Here is a 12,699-nt window from a genome sequence, read left to right on the forward strand (position 1 = left end):
TCGGCCCCAGCTCTGGCCTCAGCCGTGACCCGACGAGGCGATGGCTAAAGTGTCAGTATTGAACGTGGCGGTGCTGGAGAATCCGAGCCCTTTCCACAGCCCTTTCCGGTTCGAGATCAGCTTTGAGTGCAGTGAGGCCCTGGCAGACGGTGAGATTGGGCCCTTGTGGAGACCCCACTCCCCTGAGCTAACCCCGACCTCCCTTTGCAGACAACCCCGAGGCCAACCCTGCCAAACACACTCCCTCTCCCCCTCCCCCAACCGCGATCTCCCTTGAACCAAAGCCGGCCCACCAGCCCCAACCCCGCCCCTTGGAGACTACCCACCGCCCCCCACCCCCATGGTTACTCCTCTTTTCCCCTCATGGAGACCACTTCATCCTCCTCTTTCTCCTGGGCGTTCCTCCTGAGCACCTGTTTTCTGTGTAGAGACCTCAGCCTCAGTTCTTTAACCTGCAGAGACCCTCAGCCTTCCCATCTTCCTTGTAGCAAGAAACCCCCCATCTTCTATTTCTGTATGGACAGACTACCGTGAGACACTTCCACCTCACTCTTTTCCTGTGGAGATGTAAGCCCTAGCCCCCTCCCATGTCCCAATATGAAAACCCCAGCCTCCTCCCTCATTTTCCCTGTGAAGATCCTCCCCCTCTGGCAAGACCTCACACATCCTTATCTCCCCATTTGTCTCCCCATAATATCCCCTACCTGCTCATACTTAACCCCACCCCACCCCCCTTCTGCTTGTTTCCTGCCTCAAAGCACATACCCTAGAACCTGGCTTCCCTCCTTAGTCTGGCCCCAACCCTCTACTTCCTCAAGAGAGGCATGACCTAGCTTCCTGCTCCAGTGTTTGAGGATGATCTGGTCTCCCCAGCTCCTCTTCCTTCCTCTTCCCTGACTGTGGGCTTCAATGAACACACTCAGATCTGAGGAGTGGCATGGCCAGGCACACGTTAGCTGGTTCCTGCTGTTGGCCTGCTGGATTCCTGCTGACCCACTGCAGCAAAGCTCGCAACACTTTTGATGGCCTGACCTCGACTTGCGCGGTGTGGGGTGGGTGTGCCAGGCCAAGCCATGGTGATGTTTGGCTTCAATCTGGGAGGTCACAGCCTTTTGTGCATCTTTTCCAAGGTTCTTTCACAGATGTGCTTATTCATCCCTGTGACAAAAGGCGGACATGGCTCTCATCTCACAGATGAGAAGGCGGGAGACAGAGTAAAAGACCTTTCAAGTAAAGGTCTATAAAAACCAGAAAAGCTAAGGTTGTTCAGTGAGTCTTGGTACCACTTTCAGGAGGAAGTACTTCCATTAGATGTTTTCTCTACTTGGTGGTTAAAAGAGAAGAGGCAGCCTCTAAGGAGGTAGAGATCTGGAAGGCAAGGGTGTGCTAAACTAGTAATTCTCAGTGGTTGGTGGGTGGTTTGCCTACAAATGGGCTTCTCCAACTAACATGGGGTTGAAGAGTTTTGATGTGTGCTTGGGTGGGGCCATTGGATCACTCCCTGCTTTCTCTCGTTTTTAAATCAAGGAGTCATTCTACTTATGACTAACTATAGAATATGCCCAGTTAAATCCTTTCTGGAACAAGGCGGGGTGTAAATAAATAAATAAAGTGTAGAATGACCCTGTGGAATAAGATTTAATTTTAAAGCCAGGAGATGTAAGGAGCTAATAGTTCAAGGGATTCATAGTTCCCAGATGGCAGGAGATCGGGTTTCAATCAGCCTGTTTGAGCTCCTGGCATTTAAAAATGGTTGCATGGTCATTATCTAGTACTTTCATTCCTGCAAAGCTACTGCCCTGTTACTTTACTAATCTGTTTATAGAATCAGGAGAGTCTAAAGTCAACCTGCTGGTCATTGTTTTTTATTTGTGTTATATTTTGTTTAAGATTTATTTATTTTTGTCTGAGCTAGATCTTCGGTGCTTTGCTCAGGCTTTCTCTAGTTGGGGTGAGCAGTGACTACTCTTCGTTGTGGTGCATTGGACTTCTTGCTGCAGTGGCTTCTCTTGTTGAGGGGCACAGGCTCTAGGTGAGCAGGCTTCAGTAATTGTAGCACTCGGGAGTAGTTGCTCCACAGCATGTTAAGGTCTTCTCGGACCAGGGATCAAACCCATGTCCCCTGCTTTGGCAGGTGGATTCTTAACCACTGGACCACCGGGGAAATCCCTAAAGACAGTTCTTTCTTTCCCCAAGGTCATTATTTTTTATGGAAACAAAATGATTTTTCCAAGGTCACACAGCTGGTGTGTAGAATTATTCACACTAGGTCTTGTCTCTGAGTTCTAAGTCCAGGGTTCTTTATCTTTGCTATAAACTGGAAAAGAATGCACCCACTATTTTAGAAGTGAGACATAAACAGGACAGAAGAGGGCAACAGGGTCTTATTATTAATTATACCTGGACAATAAAGCTTTTGCTCAGAAGAATTCCAATTGGAAAGCCAACTCTGGCCTGGAAGTCTAGACTCTCTGGTTGTACCTGTAGGGCTGTGCTTCACTCTGACCTGTCAACATGCTTTCTGCCTCTTCCCACAGAGCAGAAAGGATTTGTCTCCTGCCTCCCAAATAAATGGAGTAGGCCTGGCTTTAGAAGTCTCTTAGATTCTGGAGAAATTCTCAGTCAGCCTTATTACCTGGCAACTGAAGATCTGAACACCCAGCCCCAACTCTGAGCCGTTTCTCAAGGGCTCTGAACTGCTTTTTCTCTCTCTCTCTCTCTCTCCCCTCAGCAGCATGTGGAAATAGATGCGTCCAAGGCCTGGGTCTGTATTCAATACATTGGGTGTGTTTTCCCCCAGTTTAGTTGAGAGATTCATGAGATACTGCCTGAATAAGTCTTAGAGCCAGATTTTCTGACCTACACCGAACACGCTGTGGTCAGGCCAAGGTTCACCTGTATTATGAACAAAGGGAAAGTGATAAACAGAAAAAGGCCTACTAGATAAGTTGTTGGGGTTGGGGTTGTTTTGTTGTTTTTTGATTGTTTGGGATTTGTGTGTGTGTGGCTACGATGGGTCTTCATTGCTGCACTTGGGCTTTCTCTAGTTGTGGTGAGCAGGAGCTACTCTTCGTCATAGTGCTTGGGTGTCTCATTGCAGGAGGCTTCTCTTGTTGTGGAGCCTGGGCCCTAGGATGAGCAGACTTCAGTAGCTGTGGCACACGGGCTCAGTGGTTGCGGCGCATGGAGTTGGTTACCCTGAGACCTGTTGGGATCATCCTGGACCAGGGATGGAGCCTGTGTCTCCTGCATTGCAGGTGGAGTCTTATCTACTGTGCCACCAGGGTAGTCCTGTTTGTGTTTTGGGGGGGACAGGAAACAGATTCTCCAGCTAGTTCAACTACCATAATTTTTTTTATGTTTTTCATCATACCGTTGGTCTGGATTTTGTTTTCATACATAGTGGAGGAGCATTTTGTGCAGTGGTTAGATGATAAAGTTAAGGCATAAAGTCAAAACAATGGAATCCATTTACCCTTGGAATTACTTAGAAGGCTAGGCATACGTTACACATGTGCGACCTTAATTCATATTCAGCAGGAATGAATTTGTGCTGTTTGTGATTGACGTCCTCACAGCTCATTCAAAAAAGTGAAGTCATTTCAGGATGCCTCTGCTTAAGAGTCCTTGTTTCAGTCATCTTCTGTCTTCCATAGATAATTTTATAAACTCTTTAACTTATTGTTTTTTAATATTTATTTATTTATTTGACTGCCCCGAGTCTTAGTCACAGCATGCGGAATCTCTTTAGTTGTGACATGCGAACTCTTATTAGCAGCATGTGGGGTCTAGTTCCCCAACCAGGGATTGAACCTGGGCCCGCTGCATTGGGAGCTCGGAATCTTAGCCACTGGACCACCAGGGAAGTCCCTCAGCTCCTTAATTCCTGAGTGAGTATTGTCGTCCTTGGTTAATTCTCTGGTTTCTTTCTGACCTGAGTACTGGGAACCACTTCAACCCATTCGCCTGACCACCTGCATTTCTCTCTTCCAGTCTGCACCCACACAGGCTTGTTTAGGTTTTGCCAACAGGTGTTTTTGGGTTTGGGGCATTCCGTGCCAAATTTGGGATCTCAGTTCCCTGACAACCAGGCCACAGCAGTGGAAGACGGAAATCCTAACCACTAGGCAACCAGGGAACTCCGTTGCCAACAGCGTTGAAAACTGAGTGCCAGTCGCATACACTAGGCCCTATTCTATTAAAATTTCCCTTTTGTATCCACCCTCAGCACGTTAGTCATGCTTCCCAGGTGGCTCAGTGGTAAAGGAATCTGCCTGCCAATGCAGGAGACTCGGGTTTGATCCTGGGTTGGGAAAATCTCCTGGAGGAGGAAATGGCAACCCATTCCAATATTCTTGCCTAGAGAATTCCACAGACAGAGGAGCCTGGAGGGCTACAGTCCATGGGGTCACAAGAGTCGGACACAGCTTAGCCACTGAGCACATATGCAACACGTTAGTTAAGTGCACACGTATGTGACTCCACTGCTGATGGGGAAGGCCGCCAGAAGGAAAGATACCAGATGATAGAACTGTGTCAGAAAGGTGAGAACAGGGCTAGCTTGTTTTCTGTTCATCCAAAAACGTGTTATTTCCGGTTGTGTCACTACTTGTAGCAAAAATAAATCAGTAAGCTTAACTCCTTCCTGCAAATAAGAGAATGGGCTTTGACTGAAGCCCAGTTCAGTCCAATGGCCACCCACATCCTGTAGACCTGATAAGGTCCCTGAGTAGAAGGCCGGGTGTCAGCTGTGAAAGGGCAGGAAACCAGTGTATCGAGGAAGGGCATGGAGCTCAGGTGACAGACCTCCATAGCTGTGGCCTGGCATTGCTGTGCTTCCGAAGTTGGGTGCTCTGGGACTTCCACGGTGGTCCAGTGGCTAAGATGCTGAGCTTCCAATGCGGGGGGCTCAGGGTTCAATCCTTGGTTGGGGAACTAAGATCCCACGTGCTGTGTGGCAAAGCCAAAAATAAAAGTTAAAAAAGAGACTGCCACGGGTTTAAATTAGATTCAGGACATGATAAGATTAATAAGGAACAGGGGTCTAAGGATTATGAGAGGCCATTCCCCGCCTCCACAGACACCTCGGAAAATTGAAATAACAGTCGGGGGTAGATTTCTCAGGCCCTTGTAGACAAGTGTTCAATTGCTCATGTCTGACTCTTTGCAGCCCTCCAGGCTTCTCTGCCCATGGAATTTTCAGGCAAGAATCCTGGAGTGGGGTGTCATTTCCTTCTCCAGGGGATATTCCTGACCCAGGTCTCTTTCGTCTCCTGCACTGGCAGACAGATTCTTTACCAGTAGCACCACTTATAGACATGGGGGTGACCTTATCCACTCTCAGCCCTGCCCTCATTCACTGCCCTCTCCCTCAGAGTAAACAGTCAATTCAAACGACAGGTGTTTCTAATTCACCTGTGCGTTTTAAAAGCAGAAACAATAATGTTTCAGTCAGGAACTGTCTCAGGAAGACATGTCTTCCTTTGGCAAAATGCACTCCAATTCATTTCCTAGGATGAGCCCTCTTAGACGCATGTGATGTCCATACTGCCTGAAGGGCCAAGTGATTTTAGAAGGACTTCCCTGGTGGTCCAGTGGCTAAGACTCCGAGCTCCCAATGCAGGGGGCCCGGATTCAATCCCTGGTCAGGGAACTAGATTCCACATGCCACAACAGAGAGTTCGCAGGCCTCAACTAAGACCCAGTGCAGCCAAATAAATATTTTCTTAAAAAGGCACCAAAGTTGGGTGCTCTTGTGGGACACTAGACCAAGGAACAGGGCAACGTATAAGACAGTGTGCTTCCTGCGAAAATCACAGCTTGTGAAACTTCTCCCCAGGCTGCTGGAGCCCGTAGGTTGTGTAATTTCAAAGAACCTAAAATAAGTTTCAGGTCTCCGGCCAGATTTCCCTGTACTAGCGTGACCTTGCCCCTGATACACTTGGCCCCCCTGCCAGAGCCCTCAGTGACTGGGAATGTCCTTTGTTTGACGGGTGGGGTCTCACGGAGTGCTTTTCCTTTTATCTGGCCAGAAGAGAGCCAGGAATGGGGGTCCCCCAACTGGAGGGGATGCCAGAGAGTTGGGGTTCAGGATGGCCTTAGGGTGCCACGGTTGTGGACTGAGTCGCTGTCGCCCAAAGGTCCAAGAGCAGGTGTGACTTGGTGTTGGATCTGGAGGACCCAGGGAATGGCCAGCTCCCCCAGCGACCTCATGTCCCCCTCCTGCCGGCTGGCTCTCCAACCAGATTGCTACCCGCTGCCCTGCCCCAGTTGTCGAGGGATCTACTCAGTTCGGTGGCACCAGTCCGTGTGTGTGAAAGAGGATGCTGCCTCCTGTCCCAGCTCCCTTCTCTTCCCTCAGCATGTCTCCGAGCCTCTGTCACGTGGCCCTTAATTCAGCCTCTGCCATACGGTTCACCCTCAGGCTCTGAGAGGCCTGAGTTGCCCTGGAGGTGCAGAGTCAAGGTCACCTGGCCAAGCTAGGCCCACAGGAGAAATTTCCCCACTGGAAATAGAGCTTCGCGCCTGCCCTGGTGCCCAGCGACGCAGTGCCTGGCACTGGGTACCCAGTGGATGTCAGGTGTTCTTTATTAAAATTTTAAAAAACAATTTTTTTAATAGATTTTATTATTCACAGCAACCCTCCCAGGTTTTCCCCATTTTACAGATGCAGAAACTGAGGTATGGCGAGGTTAAAGAATTTCTCAAGGTCACAGGACAAAATGGGGATTCAGACCTTGGCAGGTTACCTCCAGTGGATGTCAGGTGTCCTTGAGAATTAAAATCTACCAATGTATTAAGGCGGAGAAGGCAATGGCACCCCACTCCAGTACTCTTACCTGGAAAATTCCATGGACGGAGGAGCCTGGTAGGCTGCAGTCCATGGGGTCGCTAAGAGTTGGACACAACTCAATGACTTTACTTTCACTTTTCACTTTCATGCATTGGAGAAGGAAATGGCAACCCACTTCAGTGTTCTTGCCTGGAGAATCCCAGGGACAGGGGAGCCTGATGGGCTGCCGTCTATGGGGTCGCACAGAGTTGGACACGACTGAAGTGACTTAGCAGCAGCAATGTATTAAGGACCGATGCAAAACTACCACGAGAAGGCCCTTTCCCAGCTTTCTTGCTGTTAAATTATTTCCATTCCTAACACCTCGTATCCTTGCAGACCTGGAGTGGAAGATCATTTACGTTGGCTCAGCTGAGAGCGAGGAGTTTGATCAAATCCTAGACTCAGTACTGGTTGGCCCTGTCCCGGCAGGGAGACACATGTTCGTCTTTCAGGTAAGAAAGACTCGGCCTTGGACCCTGACACCTAGAAACGTCCTCTCTGACACAAAAGCACACAGATGGTTCACTGGTCCAAGTTCAGGTTCAGATCCTCTCAAGCACTGTCCGACCTCTCAAAGGCAGTTCAGACATCTCCCATCTCTATTACATCATAGCTGTTACCGTGAGCCACCAATTTATAGCTGATTCTTGTTACTCACGGGAGTTCTGCAAAGTTGCTGTGGACACTGAATTTAATGAATCCCAAACCACTGCCCGTAGAGCAGCTGTCGCCAACCTTTTTGGCACCAGGCACTGATTTCCGGGAAGACGATTTTTCCATGGACCCAAGCACGTTACATTTATTGTGCCCTTTATTTCTATTATCAGCTCCACCTCAGATATCTTCAGGCATTAGATCCGGGAGGTTGGGAATCCCTGCCCTAGAGGAAATACAGTGTTAAGTTTCTGCAGGTCAACATTTTTGTCAACCAGTCAATACATAACCTTGTTTTATGTGTTTTTCTGTTTAAAGACACCTTATTTTGGATTTATTCACAGTGAACACATGGCCCACAGGACTATAACTCATGCCTGAGCAGAGCTTACCTAACATATGTGTTTTCTCTATAAGGTACATCGCTTCTTGCTCTTAGGAACACGGCAGCCCTCACTCGGCACCACGTTTAGGGCCCTTTTAAAGAGCAAAATTACCAACAAAAACGAAGAAACTGTGGCCTAGAGATGGCAAAAAAAAAAAACACGTTTAGTCTGAGATTGCCTCGTCCTGCCTCAAGTAGGAGCATGCACACTGAGCTACTCAGATCCCACCTGTGCTCTGTCCTTAGCAACATCCCCTGAAATCTGTCCACTTCTGTCCTTCTCTAAGGCCTGGTCTAAGCCACTGCCCTCTCTCCAGGATGACTTCTGTAGCCCCCTGCCTGGTCTCCCACCTCCCACTTAGCTCTTTTCCTATTGCAGCTGCACTGACCTCCAGAGTCGAATTTTCAGATGGAATGAGCAATGCCACACCTATCTCCTGCTAAACATCCTCAACCTTTCCCAAGCCTTTAATTCACTGATACCTACCTGCTCACCTCTTCAGCCTCATTTTATCCCGCTCTCCACCTTGCTTCTCAGGTGGCTCAGTGGTAAAGAATCCCTCTACCAATGCAGGAGATGCGAGTTTGATCCCTGGGTTGGGAAGATCCCCTGGAAAAGGAAACAGCACCCCACTGCAGCATTCTTGCCTGGGAAATCCCATGGACAGAGGAGCCAGGCGGGCTAACAGTCCAGGGGGTCACAGAAGAGTCGGACACAACTAAGCACCTAAGCAACAACAACCCTCTTGCTTATTGCGTTCCTCCTCTGTGCCATGTACGTCTCCTTGGTGGCATCTGCTCCATTCGGCACTTTGTGGGCATGGGCATGATGGATTCTGTCTTCCTCCCTCAACTGAAACCTCCTCAGAGCAGGGACCACCCTTTTGAATCCGTAAATACACATTGCTTGAGAATCATATTACCAGGGAAGATGGTCCTGTCAGTACTCAAGCCCAGCATGTGTTTCCCCAGGCGGACGCCCCCAACCCATCCCTCATCCCGGAGACCGATGCTGTGGGAGTGACCGTGGTCCTCATCACCTGCACATACCATGGACAGGAGTTCATCCGAGTCGGCTACTATGTCAACAATGAGTACCTCAGCCCCGAGCTGCGCGAGAACCCGCCTCTGAAACCAGACTTCTCTCAGGTGGGGCTCTTCTCCACACTTCCTGCTTCAGACAGGCTGGCTCCTTTCCCCCTGGGGGTAGCTGAGTCCCTGGAATTGGGAGCCAAGGTCACTTATTAAAGTTTTCAAGTGGTGCTCAGCTCTCACAGCACCTGGAACAAGAGAGAGAAAGGTCTTCGTTTCTCAGAACTTTGCCTCAGAGTCAAGATTAGATAGGCCCCAGGACTTCCCTGACGGTCCAGTGGTTAAGACTCTGTACTTCCAATGCAGGGGCCATGGGTTCAACCCCTAGTTGGGGAACTAAGACCCTGCATGCCATGCGGTATAGCCAAATAAAAACAATAATTATTCTTTCTCAAGCCTTTATCAAATGTAGTAGAAAAGCTTTTGTGTATATATACACACACAAAAGCTTTTTTTGTATATAATACATGTATATATTTTAGAAAACTTATGAATTTTTGCCTAAAAAATTTATGACATTTTGATTCCACTTGTTTGACTTAGTATGAATAGAATACTAGATTTCCAATTAAAAAAAAAATAGATACGCTACAAACAACAAAGGTTTATATAGCACAGGGAACTATAGTCAATATCTTGCAATCACCTATAATGGAAAATAATCTGAAAAATAATATAACAATCACCTTGCTGTGCACCTGAAACATTGTAAGTCAACTATACTTCAATAAAATATATATATTAAGGAAAAAAAAAAAGATAAAATTAAGATTAGATAGGCCCCAGCCCTAAGTCATGGCACACAGGCCTTCCCTGGAGTTGAACGCATATTGTTCATGGTAATGGAATAAGCAAAGTCGGCTCTTCCTGGGCTTTGGGAGGGGGTCTGAGAGTGCACTGTTTTGTGGGAGAACACGAGGGGCATGCTAACGAGGGTTGGTGTTCCTTTTCCTACCCCAGCTCCAGCGGAACATCTTGGCCTCAAACCCCCGGGTGACCCGCTTCCACATCAACTGGGACAACAACATGGACAGGCTGGAGGCCATAGAGAACCAGGACTCTGCCCTGGGCTGCGGTCTCCCCCTCAGCTGCACCCCCATCAAGGGCTTGGGTCTCCCTGGCTGCATCCCGGGCCTCCTCCCTGAGAACTCCATGGACTGCATTTAACTGTGGGACTCCAGGCCCTACTTGGGCCCAGCTGGGACCACGGCCAGTCTCTCCTGGCACATCTGGAAGGGGCAGCCAGGCCTCCCGGAGAGCATTGGGAAGGCCACATGGAGGACTTTGGGGCCATCAGCTATATCCAGGTCAGTCAGACTCGGCCCCCAGGAAGGAAGGGGCTTCTGGTCTTTCCTAGCCCTGGCCCAGAGGGTCATCTTCCCTCTACTGCCCAGGCCTGAAAGAACCTGGTACTTCAGTTCTTAATTCTTTCTGTCTTGTGTCCTTTCTCTCTTCTACACACACTATATATTCCACCTGCGGGCCATTGTGCCACCGTCGTCCCAGGAGTGCCACTGACCCAACACTTTTCCCACAGACCTCCCTGGCCTGCCTTGAGGCTTTCTTGGTCAATGCCTGGCAAGGCTCCAACCCTGCTGGGCCAAAGGCTCTGCCATTCATTTCCCTTCCCAACCATCTGAGCAGAGCCACCCAGCTGCCTGGAGTCCCAGGCCAGGAGTCTTGGTAGAAGATAGACTCGGACACAATTTCTGTCCTTTTGCCAGGATGATTTTTTAAGACTTTTCAATTCAACAGCCCTCTGGAAAACTCTGTTCCCAAAAAGGTGATCAGCAGGATGCTGAGGTAAGATGGCTGATTCTCCTTTGGGTCACAACCACCTTCCTCTTGCCTCCCAACTGGATCTGGCTTTCCGTGGAGGCTGCCCCTTGGAGACAATGGTGCATTGGAGGGGCCTGCTGTTCTGTCTGTCTCAATATTGGTGTCAGGACTCCTCTGCTTCTGGCTGCCTTGATCTGCACTCTGCCAAGACCTCATGTTCTCAGGCCACAGTGCAGACCAGGGAAGCAGTAGGGACCCTGAAAGCCCTCCTTCCCCTGCCATGCTCCTCACCCTGACCCGTTCCCGCGCTGCTACGTGGATGCTGTTGTGATTGCAGTTTGTGTATTAAAGGGTTTTTATATTAAATGTTTGGTTGATCTGAAAATAAAAAGCACTTCATCTAGATTCTTTCTGCTTTTGTCTCCAGTGGGCTGAGGTGGTTTTGTCTCTCTCTCCTCATGATGGGGGCAGTAGGGGGCCCTCTTGCCTCAACCAGTAGGTTGACTGCCCCTTTCTCCCTTACTCGCTTCTTTTTATTGTCATAGTTTTATTCCAGACAGGTCCAGGAAGATTCTTTTGTCAAAACTTCAGCAACCCAGCTGTTCTGTAGATAGAGCATAACCAGTGATTGTTCAGACTTGTCATGACCTTGACCCACCAGAAGAAATTAGCATTGCTCTCTGAGGACCCACATATCAATACTTGTATTAAATTTTACTTAAACTTACTTCGTAACTCCACATCCCCAGGTGAAGTGGTGAGCCATTTCCCCATAATTCACAGGAAAACCCAGACTTCTCTCCTTGAAACAAAGGTGGACTTAGGAACATGGGTCTAGATGGCTCCTGGGTGGGGTGTACAGGTCATACCAGTCCAGGCTCAGAGCAGCCAGCTGGCTTGTAGACCTGAGACCAGTCAGCCTCCCCAAGCTGAGGGAGGCTAGCTCATCCAGTTCCCTGCCCCTGGCATCACTTCCTGTTTGGGCTTTCCTCTACCTCAGTGGTTCCAACGGGGCAGCAGTTTTGCACCCAGCCAGGGCACACTTAACAATGTCTAGAGATGGTTTTGGTGGCAGGTGGCACTAGTGGTAAAAGAACCCACCTGCCAATGCAGGAGGGTTAAGAGATGAGGGTTCAATCTCTCCCTTAGGAAGATCCCCTGGAGAAGGAAATGGCAACCCACTCCAATATTCTTGCCTGGAGGATCCCATGGACAGAGGAGCCTGAAGGGCTCCAGTCGATGAGGTTGCACAGAGATGGACACGACTGAAGCGGCTCAGCATGGCAGAGATGGTTTTAGCTGTCACAAGTAGCAGAAGAAAAGGAGGCTCTACTGGCATGGTGAGGGGGGTGGGGGGTGGCGGGATACTGCTGAACACTCTACAATGTACAAGGCAGCGCCGCACCCCCAGCCCAGCATAGACTGAGCCAGACCCGAATGTCACAAACGTGGCGGTGGGAAACTGACCGTCCTCACGCTGTCTGTATTTAAAGGGGACCCTGAAGGAAGAGGGGCTTTCCAGGTGGTAAAGGATCTGCCTGCCTTTGGAGGACACACAAAAGACGCAGGTTCAGTCCCTGGGTTGGGAAGATTCCCCTGGCAGAGGAAATGGCAACCCATTCCAGTATTCTTACCTGGATAATCCCATGAACAGAGGAGCCTGATGGGCTACATTCCATGGGGTCACAAAGTCGGACACGACTAATTATGCACGCACGCACGCTGAAGGAAGAGGCATCTTGCTACTCTGTTTCAGGAGATAAGGTTCCTTTCGCACTGCCCAGAGGGAATCCTCAACCTGGCTGTGCCCCAGATTCCTCATCTGTAAAATGGGAATGATGATAATACCTACGTGAAAGGAGTGTGGTGCGAAGTAATGTATTTAACAAGTGCCAGCTCTTACTGGCAGGAGGCCAGGGTAGGCACCCAGCAAAGAGGTGTCTACTGAGCGCCC

The 12,699-nt window shown here is 49.2% G+C and overlaps 1 protein-coding gene across 1 annotated transcript; it reads left to right on the top strand.

Annotated features, from left to right (window-relative positions):
- The first annotated feature begins 40 nt into the window (after window positions 1-40).
- On the top strand, window positions 41-11,046 carry ASF1B (anti-silencing function 1B histone chaperone). The gene is made up of 4 exons (XM_052643968.1): window positions 41-149; window positions 7,172-7,287; window positions 8,847-9,023; window positions 9,927-11,046. Exons 1-4 carry the CDS (start codon window positions 41-43, stop codon window positions 10,131-10,133), a joined length of 609 nt encoding a protein of 202 aa, XP_052499928.1. The 3' UTR covers window positions 10,134-11,046.
- The last annotated feature ends 1,653 nt before the right edge of the window (window positions 11,047-12,699 follow it).

This window comes from Budorcas taxicolor, chromosome 7, assembly GCF_023091745.1.
Source record: "Budorcas taxicolor isolate Tak-1 chromosome 7, Takin1.1, whole genome shotgun sequence".
Classification (NCBI taxonomy): Eukaryota; Metazoa; Chordata; class Mammalia; order Artiodactyla; family Bovidae; genus Budorcas; species Budorcas taxicolor.

Excerpts from the sequence above, each read along its gene's own strand:
- ASF1B (XM_052643968.1), top strand. The coding sequence starts at position 41 with ATGGCTAAAGTGTCAGTATTGAACGTGGCGGTGCTGGAGAATCCGAGC. Across the intron at positions 150-7,171 it reads CAGTGAGGCCCTGGCAGACG|ACCTGGAGTGGAAGATCATT; the intron begins GTGAGATTGGGC and ends GTATCCTTGCAG. Across the intron at positions 7,288-8,846 it reads GACACATGTTCGTCTTTCAG|GCGGACGCCCCCAACCCATC; the intron begins GTAAGAAAGACT and ends GTGTTTCCCCAG.